This window comes from Gopherus flavomarginatus, chromosome 14, assembly GCF_025201925.1.
Source record: "Gopherus flavomarginatus isolate rGopFla2 chromosome 14, rGopFla2.mat.asm, whole genome shotgun sequence".
Taxonomy (NCBI): Eukaryota; Metazoa; Chordata; order Testudines; family Testudinidae; genus Gopherus; species Gopherus flavomarginatus.
In genome coordinates this window covers 2,659,622-2,683,341 of record NC_066630.1, presented here as the reverse complement: position 1 = coordinate 2,683,341, position 23,720 = coordinate 2,659,622, and the positions used below count along the sequence as shown (strand labels likewise).

Below are 23,720 nucleotides of genomic sequence, written 5' to 3'. Positions count from 1 at the left end.
CATCTGGCAATGTGTTGTTCCAGTTGGCTCTGGACAATTTCAGTGTGTTTGTGTCTGTCACACAGCAGTGGGATGTAGTAAGGACACCCATTTAGACAACTGTCTGATGGGGTTTCATTCAGAATGAGCCATTCAGCTTTTACTCTGTCACTGTCTATTTAATATTTTATTAACTCCTTTGTGTTGTATCTTTTAATTTATAATTACACTAAAATGTGTGAAATTATAATCATGTTAAAGAACATTTTTCGCTATTTCATAATGTCCAGAGCTGCTTTTTAGCTCTGAACCATATGCTTTTCTTCTGATAATTTTTCTCCTGCTATTGAAAAAAGTAAAATAAAATCCTTTGTTATGGTCCAGGACATGAAAGCGCAGCCTGTCCACACTGAATGAGCGCTGTATGAGGATGCATAGAAGGGTTCTGCACGGCATCGGAATGAATACACCATCCATTTGTAATCAATTTGTAAGAAACTGGTGACTTCTGCAAGAGCAGCATGTTCACACTTAGTCCCAGAACAAGAATGTTTTTTGATATCTTGATGGCTGCGTTGGCTGATGGTGGGCAGGATGAGGTGATGGGGATGATAAACTGACTTGTGTGCTGTTTGTTTTGTTTTGTTCTTTTGAAGGAGATCATCCTCATGATGAAACGTTGTTGGTCAGTGCCAAGAAACCAGGGACCAATTCTCCATTTAATAAGATTGGTTTCCAAAATAGAACCTTTTACCAGGACTGCTACAATTCCCATTGTGGGGGGAATATTTAAATATGTGCATATTTTAGGTTGTTTATTACAAGGGCTGTGCTACCATATTCAAATGACTAAATGACGACATCTGTATTTTCTTTTGTGTCAAATTTACTGTATCTGTTTTAGGTCAATGTTAAATGTATAACATTTTGAACATGTGATTTGGTTACAAAAAGTATTTGTATTCTGAATGAAGGGTTTGCTCAGTGGTTGACAAGCGCTCTCGCTGCTGCTTTCAAATAGCTATTATAGAGGATAAAAGAGTGGTTCAATGAGCCAGCAAAGGCCTAAGAAACAGCTTACAGAAGTTGTTTCATGGCAGAAGGACCTAAGTATAATGCGAACCACATCTTTGTTCTCTCAGAGCCCTGCTCATGCACTGTTTTGATTTCAATAGTTGACAATGACTTTTGGAGCTTATCCTTTGTTTTTTCTTTTACCTCCTGACTTATTTATTCCATAGTATGTCTGCGTCAGCATGGATATTAGAGGAAAAGCACACAGAGTGGATTGCCTATAGAGTTATTGAGAGGCAGGGAAATCAAGTCCAGACCAGTTTGGTTTGAAAAGTTAGAAATTACTTAAGGTAAATGAAAATATGTGCGTCTTGAGTAGTCAAAAAATGACATTGACTATTGCCCCTTGCATCTGATAAACATCACCTAAGAAGCCAGATGGACAAAATCAAATGTTGGGGGCATTATTGCAAAAGAAAATTTGCTTTCCCATCTGTCAGGCCAGTGTTTGCTGATGGAAGTAGGTGGTTTTATAGCTGTATGTACTGGATGGAAGCTGGAAAGCTGTAGAACTATATTTGTAGGGTGGATTTTCTGTGTAGTGTTTGTCTTTTTCATAGAACCATAGTGTTATATGGGACCCCAGAGATCATGTAGTCTAACCCTCTGCCAAGATGCAGGATTCATTATGACTAAACCATCTAAGATAGATGGCTCCAGTGAAAACCTCCAGTGACGGAGATTCCATGCTTCCCTACGCAGTTTGTTCCATTGTTCTACTGTTCTTACAGTTAGGAAGATTCCTGAGCTTTTCTCCTTCATGAACTCTCCTACTAAACCACCTTTAATCCAAAACAAACAAACACACACACACTTTCTCTCTCTCGATCTCAAACTAGGTTATATTCTCCAGCCTTAAGTCACTTATCCATTAACTTCCCTGATTCTCCTAAACCCCATTTTTCAGATGTTGTCTCTACAGCCTGTCTGATATGTACTGCACACCTGTTTCCTACTAACTCACTAATATCCAGGGAGATGCACCCTGCTAGCTACCACAGTCCGTATATCTTCTAACTGTGTCATGTTGTCTCCATGTAAACAACACCAATGTATAAAAATAAACTGTTAAACTATTATTCCTTTAATGATTAATAAAGTAGGTGGATAACACTTAAGCTATAGAAAAAGTTAAGACAGGTATTAGCCAAATATTTCCTGTGGCAGGAGACGATCATCATCACTTCACAGCTCAGTCCACTTGTTGGCACTAATTGTCTTCTACTCTTTCAATGGTTATCCAAGCCAAATGCCCTACTGTTATTTCCTTTGTCAACAAAAACAATTCAAGAAGTCGTTTCAGCCTTGCTGGGCCAAAATAAACAGATAACGACCAGACCTTTTGTTTGGCTAATTTTACATTATTATCAGTGTGCTCAGAGCCTGTGAATGGACACTATTATTTATACTCAATTGAAATAAAAAATAAATAGATTAGTGTCTGTCAGTCTTGACAGCATCCCTTCTCATGCTTACACCAAGGGCATGTTCAGTTGCACCGATGCACATTTCTCTAATCTACATAAGCCTTGAGTTTTCCAGTGTTCCTGCTGTGACTTTGATTAGGGCACATTGACCAAAAAAAGTCTCATTCTGTTGCTCTGGTAAGCTTTTTCATTCTCAGAGATTGTCCTTTCCAGAGGCTTTGGAAGGACAACCATACAGGAGCTCACATCCCTTCTCTGACATAGCCAAAACAACCATATGAGCAGCAGGAAAGATGCTTTGTTATAAAATTTCTTCATTGGAATAAAGAAATTGAACACCCAAAAAGGTCAAACTTTTATAAATTATAAAAGCAAGAGAAACAAGATGGGTAAGATCATCTTTTATTGACCAACTTCTGTTAGTGAGAGAAACACGCTTTTGAGCTACACAGCTGCTCGTCAGGTCTGGGAAAGGTACTTAGTGTCACAGTTGAAAACAAGGTCAAACAGGTAGTTTAGTGTAAGTAGTTATATATTCTAAGGGGCCAGTCAAGGTGAAGGGGCCCGTTGACACCCTGCAGTTGTAGCACAAAAGGGGGGATTAGTGGGTTACAGATTATTGTAATAAGCCATAAATCCAATGTCTCTGTTAAGACCATGATTTTTAATTATGTATTTAAGCTCCCAGGCTCATCTTTCGAAAATGTGCAGATTTCCTTTGAGGAAGAGGACTGGTAGGCCTGGGAGCTTAAATTCATAACTTTGCTGAGTGTTAATGGGCCACTTCACCCTGAGTGGTCCCTTACACTACTTATGCTAAACTATCTGTTCAACCTTGTATTTAGCTGTGAGATTCTGAGTACCCTTCCCAGATCAGAGGGAGAGCTCTCTGGAGCTCAAAAGCTTGTTTCTCCAACTGAAGTTGGTCCAGTAAAAGATGTTACCTCAGCCATCTTATCTCTCTAATATCCTGGGACTAACACGGCTACAACAACACTGCATACAAGAAGAGAGAAATTTAATTACAGAATTTTATTTTCAAATGCATCTCACACATTGCTCTGTTACTTAACAATTATCAGGCTGTCTATTCAAACTATGTACCCATTTGCAGAGCTCTGTCTATACAAGTCTTTATCTGAACAGTGGAAGCATAAAGCATGGTGAGGAATTGCTTAGTGTTCTCTGAACTTGGAACTATAGGTTGAAAGGGAGAAAAGGTAAATTTAATCTGACCACCGGAAGAGACAAGAATTCTCCCAGTGAGAGATCTGTTTCTGTGGAATAGTCTTGCAAAGAGTGTGGTGGAAGACCTATTATTTGAGATGTTTTTAAAGCTAGCTGGATTGATAGTCAAGAGCATATTGTAAGGCTCTTGAGTGTAGAATTTTGATGAGTCTTTCGGGACAGATTTTGATAATTCTACATACAAAAATATTCAGACTTGCAGTTCTGGTAATGGTGTTTGCAAACAGCCAGTTGTATGTGCAAATGTACACCTTTGTGTACACATAATTGCCTACTAAGAGCCAGACTTTGTGAACTCTTATGATGTGTGATGTACACTACTTAGAGACAACAAAAGATACGACAGCAGAGAAGATCTGGTAAAAATGTACATATAAAAATGTGCTTTTGAGAGAGAATGTAGAAAAGTCTTTTTTCCCTTATATAATTTTGTGTATATATGTAAATATAATGTGCATAAAAATCCTTGGCTTGTACATATGTATATAGTTGGAATCAGATGATATGCCAGAGAGACAAGGTGGGTGAGGGAATATCTTTTACTGGACAAACGTCTGTTGTTGGACAATAAAAGGAGAAGTTGGTCCAATAAAAAATACTACCTCACCCACCTTGTGTGTCTCATATCCTGGGACCAACATGCCTACAGCAGCACTGCAAACCATCACCAGACCATTGAGTTTATTCTGTAAATACATATTAAAATGTTACTATAACAGTTCTTAACTTTCAAAGAACATAATTGTCCTTAGTGTGCACTTGTTTCTCTAACTCTCTTCAGTAGTCGGTAATAGCTGTATAAATGTGTAAATACTGTAGGAGTGTGGAGGGATTAGTAGTGTAGTAATAAGTATTATCCCAGAAACGTGCTTTTCAGCAATTCACTAAAATCTATGGGATTAAGATGAAATGATTGTTTGAAACATCCCTGTGCTTTTCTGTTTTTCTATAGAGATTTATTAACCTTTAGTGAATTTGATGTTTTGTGAAATGTGGGAACTAACAGCCCAGAAAATCGCAGTCCCCTGGATGGGTTCAGCAAGGGCAGCAGCAGTACATGTTTCCCACACACTTCTCTTTGCCAGTCTGCCTCACTCCTTTTCAGGAGAGGCCACTTCTCAGGACTCGGTTTCCCAGGCCTCTCAGCAGAGGCTACCAGATAGTGCCAAGGACACAGTGGTGGGGTTTGTGGTAGGGACTAGCCAGGAGTTGGACTGGTAACAGTGATCCACTTTTAACAGGAGTCACCAAACCTCTGTCAAATGGCAAAGATATTGAGCCCACTACTGAGCTGAGCTGGGCTGGGCTTAAACCAAAGACCTGGACCTAGCTGTGTAGCTCCTTCCCATTCCACTTTTTCTGATTTTTTTGCACCCAAGGAAAGGTGATGATAAAACAAGGGTTGCTGAATTTTGTTATAAGGTTTTAACCAGTGAGGTTTATTTATTGAAGCAGTCTGACTAGTAAGTTCTCCCTAGTGGTATCCGGCTGTGTGGGGAGCACTGGGCTTGCCAGTACTTACTTGTTGAAGACTTAGGAAGAGATTAAACTCTTAACAGGAATATCAGTCCTTGATAGAAATGAAGAGCAATGTATTTTTGCTCCCACAGCTTTTCTGGACACATTCTAATTTGACAACTGATTAATCCCCAGACTTTATGATTCTGGCATATTTGATTTAAACCACCTCTGCTAACTCCCTTGCAGTGCCCAAGACCAGTGCCTGACTTCCCTCTTCTCCCTCAATGCTGAGCACTTACCTGGTCCTGACATTCCTCCTGCTGTACCCAGAAACACTCCCTTCTGCAGTTGAGCTCCTCCAGGCTGGGAAACTGTCCCACAAAATGCACCCCCCATTGTAAGCATATCAGTGCTCTTCCAGCTGCTGAATTCTCATTCATCCTCCCTTTACAAGTGCTTGGTTCAGATGCCTAACAGCTGTGAAACCCAGCCCCAACTCAGATACTTGTTCTGGTCTCCAAGCCACTAGAGGGACAGATCCTCAGCTGGTGTAAATTGGCATAGCATCATTGAAGTCCCTGGAGCCACACCAATGTACAGTAGTTTGGGGTCTGGAACAGTGTCCACTTCCTGCATGTGCTCCATCTAGGCAAGAGGTAGTATTCTGAGCAGGTTAGTCCCATGTGGTGGTAGCCCAATTTCAGGGAAAAAATGCAGCATTTCTGGATGTTATGGGATAGGGATCATACCCCCTGTGTCCTGCTAAAAGGACCATTATCAACCTGAAACTTTTCTGTGCTGATTAGTATTTGATATAAACAGCTTTTGAGGTTTATCCCCATACAGCTCCCTGTTTTTAATGGGTAAGCTCCAAACAGCTTCAAATTAGAGCCTTCTACCTCTTTTGTTAATCTCTGCATAAACTCGACATGCTTGTGTCAGTAATTCTTTCTGGAGTGGTTTATCTGCCTTTCTGCCATGTTTTTGTTGGAGTGCACAGATCACCACTGAGCTATCTTTTCTGTTGTCCTGCAATGTGAAAGTAGCACCAGATATTCCTTTGTGCATTTCTGTGTATATGGCTTTCGTAGTTGGGATCTTCAGAGCACTGATACCAGATGTTTTCAGTTTATTCTATGAGGGGAGATTTCATTTGCATCTATGTTTTTAGCTATCCTGTGATAACTTGTTGAATATTAAAATAAAAATAAATATTTTGCTTCTATTGGGACATTTGTATACTCGCAACTATATTTCTGTAAACAGCTGCAGTCAAGAATAAAACATTGAAAGTTTTCATTTTGCAACGTGAACTCCTGTCATGTTCTTTCAAAGGAAGCTTCTCTCGTGCCCCTGGAAAAAGCAGCTACTGTAAGTACTTCATAAATTTGGCTGGCTGGTGATGGTAGCCTTATGGCTTGGAGCTAACGCGAGAGACTGAGTCCAGGCTGATATCCTGCTCAGGCACACTTGTAGGAATTGTTATATAAGCAAATACTCTTTGCAGCACGTGCAGCTTTCTCAAGGGTTTTAGTGGTTCAGTTTGACCCCATAAGTAGTTCTCCCAACTCCAGAGTGGCCTTACAGAGGCAGAAATTTCCTTGCTGCTCAGGCCATGGCATTTGCATTAATAGGAACATGAAAATTGCTATATTAATCTGGTCCACTATTCTCTCTGACAATGTCCAATACCAGATGTTCAAGAGAAAGGTGCAAGAAACCTCCATAGTAGACAACTATGGAATAATCTGTCTATACGGTAATTCTCTGGTAATTCTAAGCTGTCAATTCTGGCAAAATACTGGACAAGGTGATACAGGATTCAGCTGATTAGGAATTAAAGGGTAGGAATATAATTTCTGACAGTCAACATGATTTTATGGAAAATAGGTCTTATCAAACAAATCTGATGCAACTCTTTTGAGGTACCAAGTTTGGTTGATAACAGATGTAAAGTTGTTATACTTCTGTAAGGTGTTTGACTTAATACCACACAACAGTCTGATGAAAAAATTAGCATGAATAAATAGAGTGAGCCTGCCCCTCTGCAGGCACAGTGCTCAGACATTAAACTAACACCATATTTGATTTTGTCCAGGAAACAGCAGGAGTGAGAGTTAGAGGATGCATCTGCAGGGTGTCGTGCAATTCACAACTAACCTGGGGTTCAACAGGATTGTTATGGGTGCCCTGCAGGGGAGACCAAAGGACACAGCCCTTTTTCTGTTGGTTGGGCAGGACTGTTTCCCCATGCGTGTGCTGAGTGCTCAGGATGCTGCCTGGAGCAGGCAAGTAGTTAGTAAGAAGCTTTAGTGAAGAGGGCGGTAGGGTTTTGTACTAACAAAACCTTGTTGAAACAACCAACCCCTGCATCATAAGTGCTCCAGTCTGCAACCCTCTGACCGTTCACACCTCACTAGGACCAGTTAGTGCTGCACCAAATGCTTGAGGTTCACCACAGTTAAGCAGATTTATACAGAATTAATATGAACCTAGGGAGGACTCAGGCAGAGACCTGAAGGGGTCAGTGCTAGGTTCAGATCATCTTTGCTGTCAGGTGGCTCTCCTCTCCCCCACATTTTGATCAATGGCTGGGTATTCCCTGAGATGTGCCTCTCCCCCTCATCCTGTACAACTGCAGGTTTGGTGGGATTAAGGGACCTCTTTCAAGTTCAGTCAACTCCCAGTTCTGGCCCATCCAACTCAGTCTGAGTGGAGAAGAAAAGGTTCCTTTGGGTCCACTGGGATTAGAATGTTGAATGCAAAAGAAAATATCCCACCAAAGTCACATGTGGCTTCCGGGTCCAGGAAAAGCTAGCCAGGCCCCCCTCCTCTGAGCTGAAGTGCAGAAAGAGAGGACTTGCTTTGTGCCAGCCGCACTGCGAGTTTGGTCAGCCTTTCTCTCTAGCTGGTCGGCTGAGCTTGGGGGTCTGTTCTCCCTCCCTGCCACTCCACACACACACACCAGCAGCTTGTCTCCTATTACTGCTCTTTTGCAGAGTGAACTGATTCTCAGGTGTACAGTCAAAACTCTGCCAGTGCAGGGGGAGGAGTGTTCCACGCAGCTATTCCTGTTAGAGCCTAAAAACCCACCAGTGTTTTCCTGGAGATGTTATGCTGAGGACCCCAATAGCCCTCCCCTGCGGGTTCTCCTAAGTTGAATGGCTGCCCCCAGCGAATCACTACAGGGATGGCTGGGTTACTGCTCTCTTCTATCTATGCCACAGCTCTGACCAGCCAACAGCTGGCATGTGCCATCTAGTGGCTCAGCACTGCACCTCTTCTAGCTGCCCAGCTGTGCTGGTCTTCAGAGCTAGAGGTGGCAGCAGCAGTGGCTGCTCCCTTATTTCAACAGCTCCCTAAAGGACATGCCCAGGCCAGCACATAGGTGCCTGTTGTTCTGCACATGGAGTATGCCATGCTGACAGCACACCCAGGACCTGCAGGCTGTGTGTCATCTCCCTGTGCCACACATCCAAATCCAGTGAGGGAACCCTCCAGGGATAGGGCAAATAGACTCATGTATTTTAGAAGTGAAGGAAAATCTGGATTGCAATCGAGGGCCTTCGGACTACATGCCAAGTGATTGCAGGCTAGTCTCTTAGAAGGCAGGCTCTTGTGATGTGGCTACGGTACGCTGGCTCTTGGATGGGAGCGTTTAAGGGTCCAGGAGTCAGGGTGGCCCATCCTCGTATAGCAGAGCTGCACAGTGCACTTTCTAAGGCATGTCGGAACAGTCCGGTCTGTGTAGTAGTGACCAGACAATTTCAAACCTTGTGCTGGCCCTGAGGGAAACTGGATCCCTTTGGCTAAGAATCAGAACCCCCAGGCCACAGAAGTATGCTCCTCTAGTGTAAAAGGAGTGACCCTTCTCCCACTAGCAAATGGGGGCAAGGGAGATACTCCACTTCTTCTCAGTCCAAAGAGCGGGCTTTGAGTGGCTCAACAGCTACATCATCACATCATGATTAAAGGGCGAATCCCCTCATCAGTCATCCATGAAACTTAATTGTGCCAAGAGAATGCAATAACTCAGTGCAGGGGTTGTGAAGGCCTGAGGGTCACCTACTGAACACAAGGGCACAGATACATAAAATAAGCAGTTACAATAGGAAATGTCTTTATTTATACTCCTTGTGTTATACTTGAACAGAGAGCTTAGACTGTACAATACCAAGGCCACCAGGGTAGTGAACAGCAAGCACCACGTAATCATAGGGAGGCACGATTCCCAACTCATCCCAGTCTGATGCTATTGGAACCTAGTACGTTAATTACACTACCTAACTGGAGGAGGTATGGCTCTGACTCCTCCCTGAGTCAGTGGGAGGTAGGAGTAGCCAGCAAGAGGCACCAGCACCCCCCTGAGGAAGAGGTGGGAAGAGAAGAAATGCTCTCCTCACCATGGCAGAGCCACACAGTGAGAGAGACCAGATAGGAGCCCACCAGAGGAAGCTATTTCTTCTGGGTTTTGACCTGGCTGTCAGGTGGGATGGCCTTCCCCAGGTGCTGTCCCACGCTCAACCCATATTTCTGAGCCTTCTGGCGGTCCTGCACCTCCTGTTTCAGCACAAAGCCCCCCACGTAGCTTAGATCAAAGTTGCTGTCTGGAACAAAACTGATGGGTTTCTCTTCCCAGATAGCTGCCAGTCGCTTCTTCCAGTCCTCCAGGATCTGCAAACGGGCATCCTCAGGAGCATGACTAATGCTGTAGGCAATTTGGGGCTCCAAGACTTGGAAGCCACAGAAATGGAGTATGCCACTCTAGAATGAGAAAACACAGGAAAGCTCTAAGATTGCCAAGGTTCTCATTTGGGTAGAAGGGGATATGCCACCTTCAGTTCAAGGCTATTTCTACTACTGAAGAAGGCTGAGAACCCAGGGTAACAGCACATTCTGGTACCCTCACAGCTTCTGGTTTGCTATGAAAATCTAATTCCTCAAGTCACGTCTCGTTCTATGGGTTTAGCTGTACAGCAGGGGGGTGACTTGTATCCCCTTGCACTGCAGGAATTTTGGTCTGGAGTTTTATAGATTCCAAGACCAAAAGGGACAATTGTGATCATCCAGTCTGACCTTCTCTATAACATAGGTCACAGAACTTCCCAAAGCTACATCCCAGAACTTGGCTTCTAGAAAGAGATCCAATTTTCATTTAAAAATTGCCCGTGGTAGAGAATCCACCAAAACCCTTGGTTGGTCCCATGGTTAATTACTGTTTCCCCTCTGATTTTGTCAAGCTTCCAGCCACAGGATCTTGTTCTACCTTTTGTCTGCTAGATTGAGCCGCCCATTATTAAATATCTGTTCCCCCTGGAGGTACTTAGACCACACTCATCAAGTCATCCCTTATCTGTCTCTTTGTTACACTACATAGATTCAGCTCCTTGAGCCGATCACTATAAGGCAGGTTTTCCAATCACATAATCAGTCTCATGGTGTCATAACTCTCCTACTCAGCTCTGAACCTTAGAGTTCAGAACATGAGAAGCTAGCATGAAACCTCCAAACTTAATTACCAGCTTGGATCTGATATCGCTGCCACCAGCCAGAATTCCAGTGTCTGGCTCACTCTGGTCTCCCCAAAACCTTCCCTGGGGAACCCCCAAGACTCAGATGCCCTGAGTCTCACCACAAAGGGAAATAACCCACTTCCCTTCTCCCTCTTCCCCTCCAGGTGTTCCCTCCCTGTGTTCCTGGAGAGAGATACAGATTCAAGCTCCTTGAATCTAAACAAAGGGATTTCACCCTCTTTACCTCCTCCCAGATTTCCCCACCCTGGGTACTCTAGAATATGTCCTGCTTCAAGTCTTTGAAACACTAGTATCGAGAGATCAAATCTCTCTCTCCCCTCACCCAGAGGCTATGCAAAGTCAGGCTTAGTAAATCTAACACAAAGAGATTCTCTCTTCCCCCTGTCTTCTTCCTCCCACCAATTCCCTGGTGAGCTGCAGACTCAATTCCCTGGAGCCCCCACTAAAAAAAAAAAAAATCCACAGGTCTTAAAAAGAAAGCTTTATATAAAAAGAAAGAAAAAAGACATAAAATGGTCTCTGTATCAAGGTGACAATATACAGGGTCAATTGCTTAAAAGAAAAAATGAATAAACAGCCTTATCCAAAAAGAATACAATTTAACACATTCCAGCAAGTACACACATGTAAATACAAAAAAAACAATATAAACCTATTGTCTTACTATCCTTGTACTTACAACTTGGAAACAGAAGATTAGAAAGCCTGGAGATTCCTGTGGTCACTCTCAGAGCCCAGAAAGAGAACAGAACAAGAACAAAGGCCTCACACCCAAAACTTCCCTCCACCCAGATTTGAAAAAGTCTTGTTTCCTGATTGGTCCTCTGGTCAGGTGTTTCAGGTCACTGTTTGTTAACCCTTTTACAGGTGAAAGAGACATTAACCCTTAGCTATCTGTTTATGACACATGGCTCTTCTCTCAAATTTACAACATCCTTCTGGACTTGTGGGCACCGGCACTGGACACAGGATTCCAGCAGTGGTCACACCAGTGCCCAATACAGAGTAAAGTGACCTCTCTGCTCCTACGTGAGATTGCCCCTGTTCATGTATCCTCAGTGTTTCACAGAAAGCTCATGTTCAGCGAGTACCCCCAAAACTCTTCCCAGACTCGTCCATAATAAGGCTGACAGTCTTTGGGCCTAGCTGTACACCTTTATTTTACTCATACTAAAATTCAATGTTTGCATGGTCCCAGTTTATCAAGTGATCCAGATTGTTCTGTAGTAGGCACCTGTTCTCTTCTTAATTCATCAATCCCTCAATTTGTGCCAGCTGCAAACTTTATCAGTGATAATTTTATGTTCTCGTCCAGATCACTGATAAATAACAAGATCAGGAACCAGTCCCTGTGGCAGCCCGCTAGAGACACACATTATGACAGTTCCCCGTTTAGAATTACATTTGAGACCTATCAGTTAGCCAGCCTTTAATCCATTTTGTCTGTGCCGTGTTAGTTTAATATAATTCTAGTTGTTTAATCAAGATAAAATGAGAGTCAAATGCCTTACAGAAGTCTACCTATATGCACCTGAACACTACTACCTCTACCAACCATACTTGTAGTCTCATAAAAAAAAAATCAAGTTACTTTGACAGGATCTATTTTCGATAAACTCATGTTGATGTGCATTAATTACATTATTATGCTCCAGTATCTTGGCTGTCAGGCTGATATGCCTTTAATTACCCAGGTCATCCCATCTACCCTTTTTAAATCTTGGTATAATATTAACTTTCCTCCAGTCTTCTGGAACTTCTCCCATGCTCCAAAACTTACTGAAAACCAACATGAATGGGCCAGCAAGCTCCTCAGCCAGCAGTTTTAAAACTCTTGGACGCAATTTCTCTGGACCTGCTGATTTTAAACTGTCTAATTTTATAGCTGAAACTTAACAGTTGCTTTAGAGGCTAGTGGAATGGAAACAGTGTTGCCATATGAGTCTCCTGTTTCCCTCCCCCCACACACACAAATATAGAATAGATATTTTCCACTTTGTCTGTGTTATTGATATTTCTATACCCTTTCCATCTATTAATGGATCAATACCATTGTCAGGATTCTTTTGTTCCTAGTATATTTTAAAAAACTCCTTATTGTCCTTAACTGTACTGGCCATAGATTTTTCCTTCTGTCCCTTTGTTCCCTTATCAATTTTCTATAATTTTCTAACTTCTGATTTATACTAGTTACTATCAATTAACCCTTTATTTCTTTTGTTATATAATACATGTACCTGCCTGTACTTACCCTCTAAAACCAAAATTGGTTTTTTAACCAATGTAGCCTCCATCCTCAACTGTGGCTTTTTAGGCATTTAATAGTGTTCTTAAACAATTCCCAGTTATTCACATTTGTTCCTGATTAAATTCTACCTCCTGGCTATTTGGCTCAATTGTTTTCAGCTTGGTGCATTAAAAAGGTCAGTCTCACAAGATGAGGGCAAAAAAAGAATTCCCCCATGTTAGATGTAACTTTCTGAGTGAGGAAAAGGTCTATAATTCAAAATTCCAAGTATGGTTTAGTACTGGTGGCACAAGACCCCCCACCAGCACATCCCTCAAACTGAAGTCCTCCCTGGCCATACAGGTTTTTCCCCCTACACATTAAAGACAGGTGCATAAGGAGACAGTCATCGTATTGTGATTGGTTAGTCTGTTAGACACCAGCGGATACCACCTCTTGTGCCTTATCTGTTAGGACATTGCTCCATAAGTATTAAAGATCGTCTGCCAAGTTTTCAGTGACTCAGAAACAGGTAATGCCATTTTCTGAAAGAGCGTCATTGTCAGTACAAACTATCATCAATGGATCCTGGCCTGCTGACTTCAAAAGACTATTCAATCTTAGAGAGAAGTCTCATGTCTTGGCTCTGGGAAGGCAGCATGCTCTCCTGCTGCCACTTGTCCCTTGCAGAATTTTCTTCTAGACTAGTATTGAAACAAGGATTGCCATCTGCCTTGGATGGTTGGAGAATGGTGGGCAAGCTTGATTTTCTTATGGGTTGTGCTCAGCTGCCAATCACATGTGTCCCACACATCTGTTCCCCTGGACCAGCTGCTTTTGAGAAATATCTTCCACAATTTCCACACTGAGGATCCAGTATCAACTGGAAACTTCCAGCTGTGTAGAATTCCTCTCTGGTGGCCACAGTCTGCCCATCCTCATTTGTCTCCAGCTGATGTGACTGCCTGCCCCTGGCAGTTTCGAGCTGCTAAGCCTCCTCTGACTCCATGTCTAACTCCTGTAAGTCCCCAGGATCTGAATTTTTTTGGGTAGTCCAGTTTGCTTGGTACACCATGAACTCAATGCTGTTGTACTCAGTACATTTAAGCCAAATTGAAGCCCCTCAATCACTTTAGTAGTAGTACTTGGCATTGCCGAGATGGCCAGCAAGAGCCTGTTCAGGGCACAGGAGCAGTGTCACCCATGGGACAGCGGACCTTGTAAACAGGGTATGTTAAAGCAGCATGCCCTGCGATGTGAGCTCCTTGCCCCCAGCTTCCAGGAGTTAACCAGAAGAATCCCTTCCTTTCCCCAACCCCCATGCTGTGGCCACCATCCCTATCTCTTCAGATCCATCAACACCATTCAGTCAAAGCAGAATTTCCTTGCTTTGGGACTTGTGGATCACCTGTGATCTAAGAGGGGGTAAGACGTCACTTGCGCACTCATGTCAGAGACATTGACTGTCAAGTGACAAGCCATCTCGTGGCAATAGACAGCCATAAGGAGTTCTTACCAAGCCACTGCCTGAATTCCACCTAGCATCTCCCCAGAGTGCACAGAGTCCTGTTTTCCACTTTCCTTTACAACCTGTTAGGATCCTTTGCCCTTTTCCAGAGGGAGGACAAGGATCTCCCAACTGGAATCTACTGAATGTCAGAGGCCGATTTCAAGCCAAGACATTCAACTCTCTCCTGTTCCCATGAACTCCACTGTATGAACTGCATGTACAGGAGGAGGACTGCATGCTCCAAGACCTCTGTATGAAAAGGCCACAGAACTTAGAAGAGGGCAAGGTCCATCAAGTACATTCCCAGGGTCAGAGCAGGACTCTTTCCTGCAGTACGGTACTTAGTGCTTTTAGTCTATTTGTAGGGTCCTCAAGCAACACAGCTTCTACTCCCTCCCCCGCGCATCTCCCAATAAAGCCTGGACTTTAACTTCATCCCATGTTCCCCTTTGTGGAAAACACGACCTCCTTAGAAAGTGCCACGAATGTTCTACTTTGACACAAGTTTCTTCCATAGTTGTAAATCCGATACCTGCAGCGGCCAAAGGAGGATGTTGATGTCTCCGTTGATGCCCGCGGGAGTGTACATGGGGCCAGTCCCACCCGTGGTGAAGGAGAGCATAGCCTTCTTTTTCTGTGGAAGAAAAACTGCAGTCACACCAGGAGCAGCAGTTGTAAGGCAGCAGGATCCGGGAGCAGAGCTAAGCCAGTGTGAGTGGGGGCACTGTGTGAACGGGAAATGCCAAGTGGCCACCGCTGTCTATCAAACACTTTTATTGCTGCTGAGAAGCTGAGCTGGGAGGAGCAGCAGCAATGTCCATGGCGGGGGACAGGCTATGATTGCAGACACATGCTGGTATAAAGACCAAGAGCAAGGCTGGGTGTCAGGAATTCCAGGGGGTACTAGTTTGGATACTCAGCTACCTGAAAGGGCGGAGGACGGGCTCAAGCCTCGTATTATGAGGGTGACATTTATTAATGATATTCCATTGCCTATTTTCAAAGAACTGCCCCTTGCAACTCTCCCCAAGGTAGAGTTTGGCCAGCATGCCAGCAGCAGCACAGCAATTCAGGCTCTCCTGAGCCTAGGACTGGGCAGGAGGAGAGTAGATCAGCTGGCTCACCAGTCAATAGGGGCAGAAAAGTGTCCCCCACATGGGGAATTCTGGATTTTATCTCAGCTGCAGTTAGATTCTGCTTCATTATAGAACCAACCCACACAGGGGGTATCAGTCATACCCCCTGTAGTCATCTCTTTCCCAAGCTGAACAGCCCCGGGCTTTTTAATCTCCCTGGAGGGAAGCTGTTCCATACACCTAACCATATTTGTTGTCTTTCTCTGTTCTGTTTCATTTTGGATGGGGCAATCAGAACGGCACACCAACCCCCGCAGATGCCCTGTAATTCTTCCCTGACAGGCTCCCTCCTAGATCTTGCTGAGTTAGAAGCTACTGACATCTGCACCTGTCTGTGCTGGAAGAGAAAGCATCAGTTCAGAGCACATATGTTCTGCCAAGTCTTTGGGCTGCTCCACACTGGGAGTGAACTAGGGTTCAACCAAGGGACAGACTCCTTGATGTTAGAACACAGTGTAAGTACCAATCCACACCCACCTACCTGAAAGGGCCCACTACCATACATCATGGTAAGTGAGTAGGCAAATCCTTGTGTGAAAACACGTTCAAACCAGCCCTTCAGGATCGCAGGCACACTGAACCAGTAGACGGGGAACTGTAGGAAGGCACAAAGACACAGAGAGAAAATAGGGTTGCAGCTCTCCATTTCCCAAGATAGCACATTGCAACACGACTACAGCATAAGAACGGTCAGCCTGGATCAGACCATTGGTCCATCTAGCCAAGTGTCCTGTCTGAGTCGAACAGGGCAGTTATCGAGTGATTCATCCACTGTCTTCCAGTCCCAGCTTCTGGCAGTCACAGGCTTAGGGACCCCCAGAGCATGGGGTTGTGTCCCTGACCATCTTGCTAACAACCACTGATGGCCCTATCCTCACTGAACTGATCATATTCCTTTTTTAAACCCTGTTATAGTTTTGGCCTTCACCACATCCCTTGACAGAATTCCACAGGCTGACTGTGTGTTATGTCAAGTACTACTTCGTGTTTTTAAACCTGCTGCCAATTAATTTCATTGGGTGACCCCTGGTTCTTTGTTATTTGACGGAGTAAATAACACTTCCTTACTCACTTTCTCCACACACGTCATGATTTTATAGACCTCTGTCATACCCCCTGTAGTCATCTCTTTTCCAAGCTGAACAGCCCCGGGCTTTTTAATCTCCCTGGAGGGAAGCTGTTCCATACCCCTAACCATATTTGTTGTCTTTCTCGGTTCTGTTTCATTTTGGATGGGGCAATCAGAACGGCACACAGCATTCAGGGTGTGGGCGAACTAAGGATTTATATAGTGGCATTAGGATAAGACAAAAAAATCTATCCTTTGCTCAAAGGTTCCTACGTTTTATTAGTTCTTTGACTGCCACTGCCCACTGAGCAGACTGTTTCAGAGAACTACCCACAGTGACTCCACAATCTCTGTCTTGAGTGGTAACAGCTAATTTAGACCCCATCAATGTGTATGTATAGTTGGGATTATGTTTTCCAATGTGCATTACTTTGAATTTCATCTGCCATTTTCTTGCTCAGTCACCCAGTTTAGTGAGATCCTTTGTAACTCTTTGTGGTTTGCTTTGGACTAAACTATCTAGAGTAACTTTCTATTGTCTGTAAATTTTGCATCCTCACTATTTACCCCCTTTTCCAGACCATTTATAAATACGCAAAAGAGCAATGGTTCCAGTACAGATCCCTGGCGGGGGACCAGGCTATTTACCTCTCTCCGCTTTGAAAATGACACTTAGTTTCCTATCTTTAATCAGTTACTGATCCATGTGCGAATCTTCTCTCTTATCCCATGATTGCTTAATTTGCTTAAGAATATTTGGTGATGGACCTTGTCAAAGATTTTCTGAAAGTCCAAGTACACTATATGACCTTCTCCACATGTTTAACTCCCCTCAAAGAATCCTAAGAAATCTGGTGAGACATGATTTCCCTTTACAAAAGCAGTGCTGACTCTTCCCCAACATATCAAGTTCCTCTATGTGTCTGATAATTCTGTTCTTTACTGTAGTTTCAGACAAATTAGCCTAGTTCTAAAGTTAGGCTTGTAATCGCCAGAATCACCTCTGAAGCCTTTAAAAATCAGCATTACCTTAGCCATCCGCCAGGCATCTGGTCCAGAAGCCAATTTAAGCAGTACGTTATATACCTGTTCTGCAATTTCATATTTGAGTTCTTCACCCAAGAGTTCTGAAGATCATCTTGTCCTGGAGACTTACTACTGCTTAATTTGTCAGTTTGTTCCAAAACCAGCTCTATTAACACCAAAATATGGGACAGTTCCTCAGATTTGTCACCTACAAAGAACGGCTCAGGTGTGGGAATCACCCTTACATCCGCTGCAGTGAAGATTGATGCAAAGAATTAATTTAGCTTCTCCACAATGGCCTTGTCTTCCTTGAGTGCTCCTTCAGTGCCTTGATTGTCTAGACCCCACGATCTGTTTGGCAAGCTTCCTGCTTGTGATGTACTTAAACATTTTGCTGTTAGTTTGTGCATCTTTTGCAAATTGCTCTTCAAATTCTTTTTTGGCCTGCCTAATTATACTCTTACACTTGACTTGCCAGTTTGTTCCTTCGTTTTTCCCAGTTGTATTTGACTACCAATGTTTAGAGGCTGTCTTTGTCTCTAACCTCCTTTTTACTCTGTTTAGCCATGGAGGCATAGGTTGATCCTCTTGCTGGGTTTTTTTTCATTTGAGGTATACATTTAGTTTGAGCCTCCATTACAGTGTTTTTGAAAAGTTTCTATGCAGCAATCATGTGACTGTTCCTTTTAATTTGTTTAAAATCCAGACTAACACGGCTATCCCTCTGATACTTACGATTTTTAGTGCATCTGACTCTATGCTTTCTTTTACGTACAGTGGCATATCCCCACTAGTATGGTCTATTCTGATATTCCTATATATTTTGTACGTGGTATTATCGGGTCCCATTGATTAGCATTGTTCCACCAAGTTTCTGTGATGCCTATTATATCCATATTCTCATTTAATACCAGGCACTTGAGCTCACCCATCATGGTATTTAGAGTTCTTGTATTTGTATACAGGCACTCATAAAATTGGTCAATATGTATTCATCTGCCTTCATGTTATGTAATTGAATGGGGCTCTTTAGTTTGACTGTTTCTCTTCAGTTCCTATCTGTGCTCCAACAGGCAAGCAATACCTACCTGCCAGCAACCCTGAGTCTCCCTCACCCCCTGTGCAAACAGATTGGACCTGACCCCAGCTTCCTAAACTAGCACTGTGCAAGGGGCTGAGCAGAGCCCTGCATTACAATGGAGAAATGGCTTTGGGCCTCAAACCACCAAGCCCACCTCATATCTAGTCACTTCTCCAGCAGGCTGAGCCTGTCCATCTCCACTGAAGCCTTGCCTTGGGGAGCTCCACAAGCCAGCATTCAGTTCAATTCCCCTCGTCACTGGCGGATACACAAACGTGCTGGCTAGCTGCACCCTCTGGGGCAGGAGCGATGGATCCTTCCCTTTACAGGGACACGATCGCCTCCCCCCTTTTTCCAAAACGGAGTCAGGTAACTATTAATGCTGTTTTTCCCCTTTCCTCTGGCAGGGCGCAATGGTACCTGGAATATCAGAAGGTCTGCAGCTTCGAGCTTCTTCTGTTCTGCTACGATGTCGCTGCTCAGCCGACCTTCTGCCCATGCCGAGCCCATCTCAGGGCCATACTTGAAGTTGTTGGGGTCTTTTGGCTTACCTGAGATAGGAGGCAGAGGTCAGTGCTAGAGAACAAAGATGGAAAATGCTGAACTTTAAGGGGAGTAGTGATGTTCAGTACCTTTGATGTCCTCTCGTGATGGCACAGGGTTAAACTTCATCTTGTATAGATCAGAAACGGTGACACTCCAGCCTCTCTTCTGCAGCACTTCCACAGCAGCATCTTTCATGGCATGATTGAAGGAGGTCATCTCCTCGTGTGCCAACACAATCAGGGCCTTTCTTCCTGCAAAACACAGCAGCAAGCTAGAGCCCTTTCCTCCTTTGTGGGAGAAAGGTAAACCCAAGAGTCCAGTCATAAAACAGAGCAGGGTTTCTATGACTTGCCTTTGGGATGATCAAAAACTGACTCTTTAGAACAGGGGGGCTGACTGTTCTGTGCGCTTTCAGGTAATAAACCCACAGGTGAGACTCAAAGCATTGTAAAGTGTTGTGTGATTAGCATGGGGGACTGCCCCTACTGTTCCTAAAGAACTGTGCACAGATCCTAGCTGGTGCAAGAGTCCGTTCAACAATTGGCAGGGGTGGAGGCTACATACATGCCTCCTTCCATGCACCCCCCAGAGACATGCTCCTAGTACAGTGCAGTACTCCAGACTCAGCAACACACCTGAATCGAGGCAGGAGGGTTTTGGGGGCGAAAGGGAGGACCAGCTATATCCCACAAAACCCTGTCTAGCAAAACTTCATACATCAGCCCACTTGTCACCACCTCTCCTGCTCAGCCAGGGATCAAGCTGTCATGGACCATGGTCCTCAGAGGGCAGTACAGTGATACGAGATCCTTGACCCAAACCTTATTTTACAGCCTGTAAATATGAAAATTTGCATGACTGTGGCCTCTAGGAGCCCAGCGTGCTAGGTACTGCACTACTGGAGCAAAAATGATGGTCCTTCTGCCAAAGAGCTTGCAACCCAAGTACAAGATAAGCAATGGACAAACAGAGGAGTATGTGAATCAAGGAGGTAACATTGGTTGGCACAACAGGCTGTGGCCCCAGCACACCAGCAGCCCAGTTTTCCATATACACCATAGAAAAGGTGTGTTTTGAAGGAGGATACTGAGTTGTGTGGATGTTCATGGGAAGCACCTCTCATGTGAGCAGGTCAGCCTGTGAGAGAGCCTGTAGGTGCCAGTTTGAAAATGTAACTGGGCACTGGAGGCTGGCACCATAGCTGATTTCCAGCTGACTGAGAGGTGACAAGTAACCTGCTAAAGAGGACCCAGTGGAGGGATACAAAGAGGGAGGGGTCAGTCAGTAATCCAGATAACAGCCCGGTCAAGAGTTTTAGCTGTGTGGATGGATAGGAAAGGAGATCTTGGATGTTACACACAAAGGTCTTGGCTACACTGGCGCTTTACAGCGCTGCAACTTTCTTGCTCAGGGATGTGAAAAAACACCCCCCTGAGCACAGCAAGTTACAGCGCTGCAAAGCGCCAGTGTAAACACTGCCCCAGTGCTGGGAGTGTGACTCCCAGCGCTGGGAGCTAATCCCCACGGGGAGCTGGAGTACCTGCAGCACTGGGAGAGCTCTCTGCCAGCGCTGGGAGCTAATCCCCACGGGGAGGTGGAGTACCTGCAGCGCTGGGAGAGCTCTCTGCCAGCGCTGGGAGCTAATCCCCACGGGGAGGTGGAGTACCTGCAGTGCTGGGAGAGCTCTCTGCCAGCGCTGGGAGCTAATCCCCACGGGGAGGTGGAGTACCTGCAGCACTGGGAGAGCTCTCTCTCAGCGCTGGCGCCGCGACCACACTCACTTCAAAACGCTGCCGCGGGAGTGCTCCCACGGCAGAGCTGTACGGCTGTAAGTGTAGCCATATCCAAAGAATCAGGAAGATTTACTCAGCCTGAGTCAGGGGCTATAACTTGCCCTTGGCTAGGGGACTGACTTCTGTGTATTTGGGAGACAAGTGTGAAGGTGCTGCCCAACTGCGGGCAGCCTCCCACCTGCTTCTACATTATAGTTTTAAACTCGGCCTCTACTAAAACTCATTCCCCTGTCCACCAAGCCAAGTCTCTGGTCTCTAGACCCCATCCACAGCTACTTCAGCCCTGCTCTGCTTTGATTTGTTTGACATGGATTCCAGAGCATGGAGGGAGGGTCCTGGATTAGTGAAATACTTGCCTTGTGATCGATTTATGGATATAGACTATAGATATCTGAAATGGGCTGAGAGAAACCACAGCTGTTTCACTATGGCTCTGCACCCAGGGCTCAGGATGACTTGTCACAGCCAGGCCCATGGAGAACATAAGAATGCCCATCCTGGCTCAGCCCAAAGCTCCAACTAGCCCAGTATCCTGTCTTCCGACAGTGGCCAGTGCCAGGTGCCCCAGAGGAAATGGACAGAACAGGGAACATCAAGTGATCCATCCCGTCACCCATTCCCAGCTTCTGGCAAACAGAGGCTAGGGACCCCATCCCTGCCTATCCTGGCTATTAGCCATTGATGGACCTATCCTCCATGAACTTATCTAGTATTTTTTGAACCCTGGTATAGCCTTGGCCTTCACAACATCCTCTGGCAAGGAGTTCCACAGGTTGACTGTGTGTTGTTTAAAAAAAATACTTCCTTTTGTTTGTTTAAACCTGCTGCCTATTAATTTCATGGGGTGAGGCCTAAGAGCAGCAGTAACAGAGTTCGGTATTCGGCCAGCTGCCCAGCCTGGCTGAACAGTTCACTTTCCCCTCTGCTGAGCAGTAACTGTCTCTCCTTTATTTCACAGTCACCGCCTCCCTTTGAGAACAGGGGCAAAGACACGAACAATGCGCCTTGCCAGTGAGCAGAGCGGCCCCGGCCCCGCTGGTAAAGGCTGAGAAGCACAACCCCGTGAGGGACGCGCTCTGACCCCGCAGTGCCGGGGGGGTCCCCTGGCTGGGGGCCAGAGCCCCCCCGGGGCGGTAATTGCCGAGGCCCCGGTTGGGTTTGGGCAGCGCCCAGCCCGGCCGCTCCGGGGGTCCCGTGTCTGGGGCCAGCGCTCCCCGGCCCGGCCCTGCCCAGGTCCTGAGCGGGGACAGGACGGGACCCGGCCCCGGGCTCGGCAGACACGCGGCTCCGAAGGGCCGGCCCGGGCCAGCCGTTTACACGGGAGTGGCCCGGTCGGACGCGCACCCGCCGGTCCCCGTGCAGCGGGCCGGGGAAGGGGACCGGACCGGACGTGGCTCCCCGCTCACCTGCCATGGCAGCGACGATCCGGACTCGGGGCCGCAGCACAAACAGCTGGGGCGGCCCCTCGGCAGCGCTTATCACGGCCCCGGCCCGGCCCCGGCCCCCGAGCCCGCGGGCGGCCAATGCGGGAGTCGGGGCGGGGCGCCCGGGGCAGGAGGGGCCTTTGGCGGGCGAACATCAGCCCCCGCCGGCCCCCCCTCCCCGCCCCCCGGGGCTTCCCCCGCCCGGCCGAGTCCCCCGCCCCCCAGGGCTTCCCCCACCTGCCCGAGTCCCCCCCGGGGCTTCCCCCGCCCGGCCGAGTCCCCCCCTCCCCGCCCCCCGGGGCTTCCCCCGCCCGGCCGAGTCCCCCCCGGGGCTTACCCCGCCCGGCCGAGTCCCCCCCTCCCCGCCCCCCGGGGCTTCCCCCACCTGCCCGAGTCCCCCCCGGGGCTTTCCCCACCCGGCCGAGTCCCCCCCCCGTGGCTTCTCCCACCTGCCCGAGTCCACCCCCCGTCCCCTGGGGCTTCCCCCACCCTGCCGAGTCTCCCCCCCTTGGCTTCTCCCACCTATCCGAGTCCTCGCCCCCCCCCCCCCCGGCTTTCCTCCACCAGGCCGAGTCCCCCGCTTCCTGGGGCTTCCCCACCTGCCGGAGTCCCCCCATCTCCCCTCCTCACAGGGGCAGCCCCTCCTGGCTCCCCTTCCCAGATACCCAGATCATGCCCCTCCATCTCCCCGGAACAGTCCCCCAGGCCAAGCCAATGGTTAGTGATTGGGGGTGCTTGGAGTACCCCAGCCCTGTATCTTTCTGTCTGTGACCCCTCGTCCCCAGAGCCACGGGTGGTCCCGAATGCCCAGGCAGTGGCACCTGGGAGCATCTTGGCCACAGCAATGCAGGGTCACAGGAGTCAGGTCCCCAGAGTGAGAAAGTTGGCTCAACACTAAACACTGGTCCTGTTTATTTGCCTTCTGGCTGTAGAACCTGACATAGGGTTGTCGACTCTCCAGAATTGGTCCAGAGTCTCCAGGAATTAAACATTCATCTTGAATTAAACATTAATCTTTAATTAAAGATATTGCATGGTGAAATCTCCAGGAATACGTCCAACCAAAATTGGCAACCCTAGCCCGACAGTCACTCTCAGCTCGAGTTTTCTAGCTTCTCCTCTGCAACCATGAGGGCTAGAAACATGCTACTTCAAAAAATTAAAGCTGAGATTGTCTCCTGGTCA

General features: G+C 46.2%; 1 protein-coding gene across 1 annotated transcript; it reads right to left on the bottom strand.

Moving 5' to 3' along the window:
* Nucleotides 1-9,290: 9,290 nt before the first annotated feature.
* Nucleotides 9,291-22,635, bottom strand: NQO1 (NAD(P)H quinone dehydrogenase 1). The gene is made up of 6 exons (XM_050922305.1): nt 22,518-22,635; nt 19,405-19,569; nt 19,193-19,323; nt 16,078-16,191; nt 14,993-15,094; nt 9,291-9,953 (listed from the first exon to the last, which is right to left on the bottom strand). The coding sequence occupies exons 1-6, from the start codon at nt 22,522-22,524 to the stop codon at nt 9,645-9,647; spliced, it is 828 nt and encodes a 275-aa protein (XP_050778262.1). The 5' UTR covers nt 22,525-22,635; the 3' UTR covers nt 9,291-9,644.
* Nucleotides 22,636-23,720: the final 1,085 nt, after the last annotated feature.